Source organism: Pseudopodoces humilis, chromosome 13 (genome assembly GCF_049639895.1).
Source record: "Pseudopodoces humilis isolate 2021_Gansu_Grassland_sample_001 chromosome 13, ASM4963989v1, whole genome shotgun sequence".
Taxonomy (NCBI): domain Eukaryota; kingdom Metazoa; phylum Chordata; class Aves; order Passeriformes; family Paridae; genus Pseudopodoces; species Pseudopodoces humilis.
Window position 1 is genome coordinate 4,346,574 of NC_142212.1, and position 10,894 is coordinate 4,357,467.

The 10,894-nt window shown below is 64.6% G+C and overlaps 1 protein-coding gene across 1 annotated transcript; it reads right to left on the reverse strand.

Moving 5' to 3' along the window:
* Positions 1-272: 272 nt before the first annotated feature.
* Positions 273-6,201, reverse strand: CAMKV (CaM kinase like vesicle associated). The gene is made up of 10 exons (XM_088061898.1): positions 4,146-6,201; positions 2,807-2,938; positions 2,654-2,728; positions 2,440-2,578; positions 2,239-2,359; positions 1,941-2,016; positions 1,725-1,861; positions 1,569-1,647; positions 1,408-1,495; positions 273-1,269 (listed from the first exon to the last, which is right to left on the reverse strand). The coding sequence occupies exons 1-10, from the start codon at positions 4,238-4,240 to the stop codon at positions 847-849; spliced, it is 1,365 nt and encodes a 454-aa protein (XP_087918024.1). The 5' UTR covers positions 4,241-6,201; the 3' UTR covers positions 273-846.
* Between the last annotated feature and the right edge of the window lie 4,693 nt (positions 6,202-10,894).

Below are 10,894 nucleotides of genomic sequence, written 5' to 3' on the forward strand. Positions count from 1 at the left end.
CGTGGTCTCTGAGGCGGTGCCTAAAGGGGCGTGGCCTGGGTGACTGGGCGGGGCTCGCCCCCGGGCCTTCTCCCGGCCGTGCCGTGCCCCTCAGAGCCCAGCGATGGCGCCCGGGATCCTTCCCGGGATCCTGCCCGGCGGCTACCGCTCCCGGGGTCCCGCTGCCCTTGCAGCGGTGCCGCTTCCAGCCCGCCGCGTCTCGCTCAGCCCCGTGCTGCCGGCACGCGTGGCAGACCCCCGGCCCCACAGAGAGACTGGGCAGGCGGCGCTGGTGCTGTCTCAGTTTGTCCTCAGCGGGGTCTTTATTTGCCAGAGATACAGCGGCGGGGCGCGGGGCGGCGGCGGCAGCCGCGGGCAGAGCCGGCCCTGCAGGCATGCAGCTGCGAGGGGGGAAGGGGGGACCGGGGAGGGAGCGCGGGGGGGGGCACTGGGGGTCCTCCAGGCACAACGCGTGGGGGGCCGTGTGGCTGCTCCCGGGCGGGGGTCCCCGTGTCCCACCCCCCGGGGTCCCGGGACGGAGGGGGGTCTCCGGGACGGCCCCCGCTCCGTCCCGCGCGGCCCCGCCTGCGGTCCCGGACATACACGCGTGTTCCGGCGGGGCCCCGCGGCGCCCCCCCCAGCGCTGCGGGGTATGCGGCCGAGGGGGGCTGCCCCGCGTCTCTGGGCATCCCCGGGGGAGGGGACGGCGGCGGGGGACAGACTGAGAGAGCTGGGAGGACGTGGGGGAACGGGCGCCATGCAGGGCTCTGCCCCGCGGCCGGCTCTCCGGCGGGGCACGTAGAAAAGGGGGCGCAGGCGGGGGTGGGGGGCCATGCCGGGGCTATGTACAGGGGGCGCGGGGGCCGCTCAGCCGCTCTGCTCGCTGGGGGGCTCGGCGGCGGCCCCGACCTCGTTACACGTGGTGGCGGGCGGTGTGCCGGCGGCCGGGGGCTGCGCGGCGGGGGGCGGTGTGCGGGGGGCTGCGGGCCCCGGGGCGGTGGCGGCGGGGGCTGCGGGCTCCGGGGCCGTGGCGGTGTCGGTGGCGGGCTCCGTGGCCGCGGGCTCCGTGGCCGCAGCGGCGGGAGTCGCCGCCGCGGCCGGAGTCGCCGCCGGGGCCGTGGTCGTTGCCGGGGCCGTAGTCGTTGCTGGGGCTGGAGTTGCTGCTGGGGTCGCTGCCGGGGCCGGGGTCGCTGCCGGGGCCGGGGTCGCTGCCGGGGCCGGGGCTGCCGCCGTGTCCGTCTGCTCGGGCGCCCGCAGGCGTTTCATGAGCGTGGTCACTCGCACGGCTTTCTGCGGGGAAGAGACGGGGGGTGTGGGACTGGCGGAGGGGCAGGGACTGACAGCTTCACTAGGCTCATAGCCCGCCCTATGGTGGGGGACCGGGCTCGGCTGAGAGGGGATACGGAGGCACGGCACAGCCACACCCACCTTCCACTTGGCCCGGGCGAAGTTCTTCTCGATCTGGGCACAGACGCCATCCTTGATGTTCTTGTCAGAGGCAGCATTCCCAGAGATCCTGGAGAGGCAGTGAAGGGTGAGCAGCCCCCAACAGCCCCCCTGACTCCCCATCTGACCCTGCTGCTGCTCACCACTCATGGGAGATGGCCTCCTCCGCTGTGATCCTCTGGTCCTGCTCCACCTCCATCAGGCGTGTCACCAGCTCCTTAGCTGGGGGCACAGGGGGAGAAGTCAGTGCTGGTAGGGGACAACACGGGACCCCACATACCCCCCAGTGTGGGGCTCACCCGCTTGCGAGATGTCATCCCAGTACGGCGGGTCGAACTCGTAGTCCCCAGCCAGGATTTTGCGGAAGAGGTTCTTATCGTGGTTCTCGTAATCATCCTCGTCTGCCTCCTCGTAGAAAGGGGGGTTTCCCGAGAGGCTGGGGAATGTGGTGGGGAGCTCAGTCCAGCCCCAGCCCCAAGCTCGTGTGGCTACCCTGTCCCTCACCCCACACTCACAGGATGTACATGATGACACCAATGGCCCAGCAGTCCACCGGCCGCCCGTACCGCTGCCGCCCCACCACCTCCGGAGCTGCGAGAGACAGAAGAGCAACCATTCCCTGGGGTCCCCAGCCACCCGGCCTCTTGGCCCCTCTTGGGGGAGTAGGAGGCACCCACTGGAAGCACCCAGGATCAGCCCACAGGGTGATGGGGAATGGGAGGTGCAGCAGCAGATAATAAGGAGTGGATGGTAAGGAGCAGCAGGGACCTGCTGAGACCACCCCTGTGTGCCCACCAGCTGGCTCTCACCCACCCAGGTACTCGGGGGTGCCACAGGGCTCCTTAATGAGCCCGTTCTCCAGCTTGGCCAGGTGGAAGTCACTGATGACGATCTTGGAGTTCTTCAGGCGATTATAGTACACCAGGTTCTCCAGCTGCTGGCACAGGGACTGTGAGTGCCAGGACAGGAGGGCATGGCAGCACCCATGGATGCTCCCACCCCCCTGCCACCCACCTTGAGGTTTCTGTGAACGATCTTGAGTGAGTGCAGGTAGGCAACAGCCTCCAGCACCTGCCGGATGACATTGCTGGTGTCCTTCTCCGAGTAGTAGCCCTGGTCCAGGATCCAGTCGAAGACCTCTCGGCCAGTGGCCCTGCAGACAGCATCTCTGAGGAGACCCACCCCTGGTGGGGCCACCCCCTCCCTCTTCCAAATCTCCCAAACTTACAGCTCCAGGAAGATGAAATATTCCTTGCGGGTGATGTAGACATCCACCAGCTGTAGGATGTTGGGGTGCTTCACCCTGAAGAGAGACAGGGGCATGTCTGCGAGTTCCCACACTGCCCAGTAGCACAAGGTCCGCTCCAGCCCCAGCACTCACATCTTGAGGATGATGATCTCGTTTTTGGCTGCCTTCCGCACTTTCCGCCCATCCCGTTTCAGAAACTTCTTGCAGGTGTACAACTTGCCCGTCGACTTCTCCTTGGCCCGGAAGATTTCACAGAACTCCTCCCTGCAAGGGTACCCCCAGACATCACCCCGTTCCTGGGGACCACTTAGATTGGGGTGTTTGGGTGGTCCCTGGGCCCACCAGCATTCCCCTAGATCCCAGCAGTCAGGGAAGGTGCCACAGAACTAGAAGAAAGCTGTGGCTCAAAACCACTTTGGAGGGGAAGAAAAAAAAACAGCAGTGAGAAGCAACTGATATGGAAGAAGCAAATTGATAGGGAAGGGGGAGAATTTGCTGTTTAAAAAGCCCCATCCTCAGGACAGGAGGGGTAAGACCCACTGCGAAGCCACTCATGCTAAGGTGGAACAGCAGCAAACCCAACATTAGCATCAGCACAGCAGTCGGGGAGAAAGAAAGGAAGATGTGCCGGTAGCTGCCGTATTTCTGTTCTATTATTAATGATGCTTGAGCCCATCGGCCAGGCTGGAGCTGCAGGGAAGCCCCTGGGGGGCACTTGGCGCTGCTCCAGCAAAGCCGTTGGCTTTCCAATCCCCCCAGCTGCGCTGAAATCCTCACGGCCACTGCCCTGGGTGGAAGGAAACAGCGACCTGTGGGCTTTGGGACAAACTGCCCAGAGGATGGAGCAAAGATCTGAGAGCACCAAGGTCCCCACTGCCACCCAGTGTGACCCTGCCAGGTACGACCTCTGTCCAAGCAGGTGTTTTGGAAGTTGATGGAAAAAATTCTGGTGCCTATTTTGCAGTCAAGCCGCTCTCAAGGGGCGTGAGGGCTTAATTTTTTGGAGCGCATCCTAACAGGTTCTTCAGCATGGCAATAAAAGTTGGGGGAAGCAGCAGTGCTTCACTGCCCCCCAAGTGACATCTGCCTTTCCTTTGCTGTAGCCGAGCCCTCCTGATTCACAAAATGCTCGAGGGAGCCAGGATCGTGTGGAATTGCTGCAATCCCTGCAAATCTTGAGGGGAGGAGGGAGGGATACGGGGAGCTGCCCAGCTGCAGCCAGCAGCAGAGGGAAAGCTCACTGCCCTCCTTGGAGTTAGCTGTGTACATCCCCCATGCACCCACGAGCAAGAGGGACTAATTAGGGTAAAGCCATCCCAAAATATACCCTGCAATCCCAGCCCAGCTGGGGACAAGCACTCCCAGGGCCCCCACAAGCAGTGTTGTGCCACTCCTCAGCACCCCAAGAGCCCCACACAGGTGGCTGGGGTTCCCCAGGGCATCCGTTGGGGCCGTGGAGGGACCAACTCACGTTTTGATGACCTGGCCCAGGTCATATCTGTCGGTCACCTCAGATGGCTGGTTATAATCTTTCTTGTCTCCCAGCGTCACGCAGCCAAACGGCATCGCAGGGCCCGGTGCTGGCAGGGCAGGGAGAGGCAGTGAGTGCCCCGGCACTGCTGGGCCCCCTGGAGCCACAGCAGACCCTCCCAAGCTGTGCTAATTAATGTGGAACCTGAGCACAGCGGCTGCTCGTGCTCTGCAGCTGCCGCAAGCCGCCGTGTGCCCAGCCCCACCGATGTGCACCCATCCCCGTGGCATCCAGCCTCTCTGCCTGGGCTCAGGCTGCCAGCACAGCCACAAGCTGGCCCCTCTGGCCTCTGTTTGTGGATTATTAATAATTAATTAACAGTCAGGGTTAGCACAGTGCCTGGAGCACCCACTGGGGAGGCAAGCGGAGGTGAACGGATCCTTTCCTGTTTCTCAGCCCAGTTTTGCCCACAGTAACATTTCAGCAGACGGGGCCTCCCCAGGCGGAGCACTGTCACACGTTGTCACATGTGCAGTGGGTTACACCAGTCTCAGCTTCCCATCCCCAACCAGCCCTGACTGGCACCAGGCAGGTGGCACTGCAGCTTGGAGGTGCCAGCCCTCCTGCCACCGGCAGCGGTCAGGACACCAGCCTTGGCGCACGCCAGCTTCTCCAGCCCTTTAGGAAGGATGCTTTGCCCCTTGCATCCCTGTTGGGACCCCTTCAAAACCAGATCCTTCTTGGAAGCTTCCCAGAAAAAAAAACCTGGTCACATAAAGTGATTTTTTTTTTCCCTTTCCCACCGTGTTACCGGGAGGAAGTTTCAGCTGACATTATTTTTTGATGGCTCAGAAGATGACAGAGCTGCCTGGGGTCCCCCAGCCCTCTCGGATGGGCCTGAGCGGGACCTTGTGATCGGAAGCTGGCACGATGCTGCAGGCACCCGTTGCCCAGCGCTAAAGCTCCCCAAACAGCACACTGTGCCGTGCGGGCCTGGCTGTGCCACGCCGGCGGTGAGGGCTGCGGGCAGGATGGCTGCGGGATGCGGGATGCGGGAGCCAGCATCGCGGGTACCCAAGCGCTGAGCCTGTTGCTATGGCAATGGGAGCTGAAGATGCAGAAAGCGGCACATCCTTTGGAGGGGGCAGGGACGGGCAGCACCCGGCAGCACCCGACCCACCTGCAGGTGCACAGCCCCGTCCCTACTGTGCGGGCCCTGGGAGGAAGGCATGCTGCCTGCAGAACCCAGGGCATGCACTTAAGTGCTCCCTGGGGTGATTGACCCAAACCTGGGTGGGACATGAGTGTGATGAGCCAGGGAATGGGGGGATGCTCCTTTCTGCCTCTGTCCTTTGGGGTTGACCTGCCTCCATGCCTGCTGGAGCAATGCCCACAGGATGGGTGCTCCCAGCTTGCAAGGCACCCAGGCACCGTCCTGCCAGGAAAGCCCGCACTGGGTAAGAGCACCTGCCCCAGTCCCGCTCAGCATGCACCAAGTCCCAAAAGAGAAGCAGAGCACCCATGGGATACCACTGCTTGTTCCCCAGATTGGGTGAGGCTTTCCAGCCTACACCTGACTCATCCCAGCAGCTCTTCCAGCAAATGTGCCCATCCTGGCACACCTGTGTCCCCATGCCACATGACACCGGCTCTTCCGTGCCACTGTACCTGGCCAAGGGGAATGAGGGCTGTCCTGGCAGCTGCTGGAGGGGCGGTGGGCTCAGTGCCGTGGGTGATCAGGGGTAGGGCTGGCCGGCGGGTGGGCAGGCAGACTGCCAGCACTGGCAGCACAGTGCCAGGATTAGCTGGGAAGGGGACCCGGCTGGGATGATATATCGGGATTTTATTGCTGTCTCTGTGAGCACTCAGCTAATCTGCACTCATACAATTAGTTCCCGTTGGTTTAATGGGGACCCATCCTGCCAGGACTGAGCATTGCCACCCTCCCCTGCCCCAGGCTGGCTTTGAGCGGCTCAGCGCACCTGGGATACCCTGTAAGGGAGGCTGGCACCCAGCCCAACGTCGGGGTCAGCACCTGCACCCCACAGGTGAGAGCACCCCCACCGGGGCAGGGGCACCCAGGCAAGAGGTGGGTGAAAGTGCTCCCTCCCCGGGGTGCCGGGGGGAAGGCTCGGTGCTGCGCTGGCACCCGCACGCAGCCAGCACCCCCCTCCAAGTGTCTAATTTGGGAACAGAAGCAACAGCGGGTGTAAGACAATAGCAGGGAAGTGGGTGGCCGGGTGGGGATGGCACGGAGGGATGACGCAGCCGTGCAGCCCTCGCCAGCGGGGCCCCCCAACCCTCGACCCCCAGCTCTGCCCCACGGCGTGAGGTGCCACCGGCTGGTATTTAATCTCTAGCCCCGCTTCCACCTGCAGCTGCCCTGGACATGTCCGTGGGGGGTTCCCCCTGCCATACCGTCCCCACGTCCCGGGGGAAGGATGTACCGGGGAGAGGCAGAAAACGCAGCCGGGCTAAGACGGACCGAAATATTGCTAGTGCAGGGAGCGAGCAGGCAGCGGGAGGCGGAGGGGAGGCGGAGGGGCCGGCCGGCCCAGCGCTGCCCGCGGAGCCGCAGAGCTGGGGCTGAGACAGGGCTGGGGGAGTCCCACCGCCCCCGGCCCGGGGCGTAAGGAGGGACAGCCCGGGCCGCGCATCGCAGGGAGGTCTGCGTTTGGCCGGCTCGGAGCGCTGCGGCAGCGGGAAGGGAGCGGACTGCGGGAGAGAGAGGTGCGGGGTCCGGGAGGGGATGCTCAGCGCCGGGACCACAGGGAGAGGCTCCCCGGCAGCATCCCCTGCCGCGGTGCCGGCCCGGTTCTCCGGGCTCCTCGCGGAGACGGGGGCGGCACCGGGGCAGCAGAGGCCCGGGGGGGCGAGCGGGGAGGCGCGGGGGGAGCCGGGCTCCGGCAGCTCGCCGTGCCCGCGACGCCCGTCGGGGATCGGGGTCTGCGGGACGCGGGGTGCCGGCGGGGACAGCGCGGAGGCGGGCAGCCGTCGGGGCGCGCACGCACCGGACAGGGATACGCGCGGTCTCGTCGGGGCGTCCCGGGCCACCGGGGGTGGGAGGGGAGTTGGGGGCAGCCCCGGGCCAGACAGTGACAGATGCCAGCAACGCCCCCCCACGCCGGGCCCGGCCCCCCTCGCCCCCGGTCCGGCGCGGCGCTCACCTGCACGCCTCTCCCACCGCAACGGGGGGCCGGGGCCCGGGGCCGCCGCTCGGGGGGAGCGCGCCCCTCCCGCCCGCCCTCCTGCGCCGGGCCGGGGCCGAGCCGAGCGGATCCCCGCCGATCCCCGCCGATCCCCGCCGATCCCCGCCGAGCCGTCGGTCCGTCGCGGCGCGGCCCCGCGCGCCCGGCGCGGCAACTTGGGGGGGCGGGACCGTGGGGGGCCACGCCCCCTTTCACGCCCCGCCCCTCATCTGACGTCACTGCCAAACTTCGCGCCCCGCCCGTGGGGACGGGTCACGCGTGGCGCTGGGAGCGAGCGGGCGAAGCGGGCGGGTCGCGGGGAGATTGTCACGGAGCTGGGACACCGCCACACCCTTTGAGCCGGGAACCCCATGGGACCCCCCCACACCGTCTGGGGTGAGCAGGGATCCCCTGGGCTGTGCCGTGGCCCCTGGCCCGGAATGGGATGGGAGCAGAATTTTAGCAAAGTTGATCGTGGGCTTAGCCCACGGTATCACAAATACACAGATACACGGGTATCTGTCCCCCGAGGGTACTAAAAGGCACCACGAGGACACGAGTAGACAGACACATGTTCCTGCCTCCGTGCCATCATCCAGTGGGAACCAGGCAACTTCATCCCCAGCGGCAGGGCCGAAGGCTCTACTCACTTCCCCATGACTGGGTTTGTCCTTGTCCCACAGCCTGGGGCAAGGAACAAGAAAAGGACAAGAAATCGGCCACCCTGATTGTCTTACCTGTGCCCACAGCCCAGGCACGGGACCCAGCCGGGGGTGGGCAGCACGGTCCCCAGGGCACAGCAGGGCACTGGTCCCTTCCCCAGCCCCCTCGCCCCCCCACGCCTCACGCCGTGCAGCCACGTGTGTGGAGCCTCCCCAAGGACTGCGTGCCACACGTTGGCATGTGCTGCCCATATGGTGCTGCTTCCGAACTGCACCCCCACTTCCCCCCCGCCCCTGTGCCCACCAAACCCCAGCTCCCCAACCCTCCTGACTCGCACCTGCTGCCACAGGGGTGTGGCCATCCAGTCCCAGGACCCACAGCCCCCTCCCGCCCATGGATGGGGACACCAGGGTCCCAAAACCAGCGTCTCCCCTCTGTTCACTGGAGACCAGCCAGCACTCCAAGGGAGAACCAGCTGGGGTGCCCCCAGTACTCATCCCCTGTGTGGCACCGAGCCCTGCCAGCCCCAGGCCTGCCACCACCCGTGCTGGGTAATTAAGGGTGTGTGAGAGCAGGGGGAATTAGCAGGGCACTGTAGTTTGAGCTTCTAATCAAGAGTTTAATCATACCGGCTGGCAGCAGCGCACCACGGTTATTAATCTCTGCACCTCGTGGGGACCTGGAGCGTAAGTCATAATTACCCGGCAGGCACCCGTGTGGCTCGGGGCTGCCCAGTGGTGGCTTGCAGCATGAGGGATGTGGTGGCACTTCTCCACTGTCCCTGTTCCCACGACTGGCTCGTGCCTGTCACCTCCTGGCACCAGTCTCCTGCCCGTGGCAGAACTGCCACAGGGTCCCATCACTGTGCTCTGCTCCCCTCCTGGTCCTGACTGGTTCAGATCTTGGTCCACTCCGTGCCCCATTTTGGGGTGATGAGCTTTGCTGACCCAAATGGCATTTGTCCTTACAGTGCTGTGTCCCGCTGCCCTGTGCACCCACCCCACTACACCCCAGAGCTGAGTGTGGGGTGGCACGGCTGGTCTAAGATGTTTTTTCCTACAGCACCCCTGGAGAGAGTAGCCTGAGATGCCCGAGGTGGGGTTGCCAAGGCTGGGGGCACCTGGCTGTACACCTGCGCCTCAGATGGGGCTCATGGGGTGAGGGACACCTGGACATGCCCCCTTGCTTCGGTTGGAGGACATCTGGCTGTATCCCCCTGTCCCAGGAGGGTGAATGGGATGGAGGGCCAGCCCAGATGGTGCTGGGGGGTGCAGAGGGGGGGTGGTCTGCGTGTTTGATCTGGGGTGCAGCGGGATGCATGTTCAGCGTGTCTGGTGGGGTGCAATGGGGTGCACTGGGGTGCACTGGGGGGTGTTCAGCGTGTCCGTGACTCAAGCACCACGCGGCACCGCATCCCTGCGTGCTTGCCATCGCCATGGCAACCGCCAGGCAATCAGCGATAATTGCGCACGTCGGCCCGGCAACGGGGCCAAATAAACCCCATCCCTCCTTTCGGGGGGCCGGCGGGGAGCAAGGGGGAGAGAAAAAGAGGCAGTGCAGCTGCTGATCGCCACCCCATGTCCTTTACTGCAATGAGTGGCAGTGGGGGTGCACAGTGGCAGGGCTGCCCTCCCCATAGGTGTCCCATGGCACCCATGTGCCCTGGAAGGCGTCAAGGGAGACAGCCAGAGAGCCACTCAGCTCAGCCACCAGCTATGGTGTCCCCCACAGTGCCACAGCTCTGCCAGCTCATCCCAGTTGGTGACCACACCTGTGTGAGGACAGGGTTGTCCCACACCTGGCTGGGCACCACTGACTGTGGCTCCTAGTCCCTGGCCAGCCTGCTTCTGATGTGGCCTGTTCCTGTGAAGATGACAGTACAAAAATCCTTGTACTTCTCCTCTGGCTTGGTCCCTGTCACATCCAGGGCTGGCTCTTGTCCCTGGAGACCTGATGGGGAAAGGGGGCTTGTTTTCCACAGCGTACTCCTGCATCAGGGTGATGATATGGCATTAGGGTTTGATTCCCCTTCCCCCTGAAAGAGCTTTGGGGGTCCCCTGGGTCTCTGGCAGTACCTGCAGCCATAAGGACCAGGGTGCAGGGAGGCTATTCAGGGCTAGAGCTCAGGGAGAGAACTGGCCCCCAGGGAGAGGACCAGGACCAGGACTGGGACATGGCTGGCATTGGTCCTGAATGGGTGCTGGCATGGGATGAGCTCAGGGCTGGTGCTATCTCAGGGGCAGAGAAGGGAGAAAAATATGTGCCTTATAACCTGGAAGGCTTTTGGGTAAAGTAAAGCTTCCTGGAGGAGAGCAGAGCTTCCCCAGGTGCTGGCAAAGGTCCTTCGGGGGTCAGCAAATATCCCCAGAGCCCAGCAGAGATTCCCAGGGACCACCAAAGCTCCTCAGAGACCAGGAGAGGTCCTCAGGGGCTACCAAAGCTTCCCAGGGGCCCCTGAAGCTCCCCAAGTACCACCAAAGCTCTTCAGAGGCCAGCAGAGCTGCCTGAGGGCCATTAGAGCCTCAGGTGGATGCAGGGGTTCCCCAGGCTGTGCAGGTGTCCCCAGTTCCAGGTTCTAGAGCCAGGCGGGGAGAGCAGAGGGACAGGGCCGGGCTGGGGGCAGCAGGGGCTGGGGGTGCCGGGGTGCAGCCCCCCTGCCTCTCACAGGCATCATTAGCAAAACTTGCCGGTTTCTAAAAATGGCACGTCGGTGCCGCGGCGCTGCTCTTCACGCCCGCTCCCCAGCACCGGCAGCCGCTAAAAACAGCTCGGAGCTGCTGGCTGCTTCCTGCCACCTCTCCCCGGGACGGCTGGCACCGGAGACCACCGCCTCACCCAAACACTGATTTAGCACAATTTTGCCCATCCTCAGTCCAACCCCCAGCCCGTGGCACCCGC

Excerpts from the sequence above, each read along its gene's own strand:
- CAMKV (XM_088061898.1), bottom strand. The coding sequence starts at position 4,240 with ATGCCGTTTGGCTGCGTGACGCTGGGAGACAAGAAAGATTATAACCAG. Across the intron at positions 2,360-2,439 it reads TCGTTCACAGAAACCTCAAG|CTGGAGAACCTGGTGTACTA; the intron begins GTGGGTGGCAGG and ends CTGTGCCAGCAG. Across the intron at positions 1,862-1,940 it reads GGTGTCATCATGTACATCCT|CCTCTCGGGAAACCCCCCTT; the intron begins GTGAGTGTGGGG and ends CACATTCCCCAG.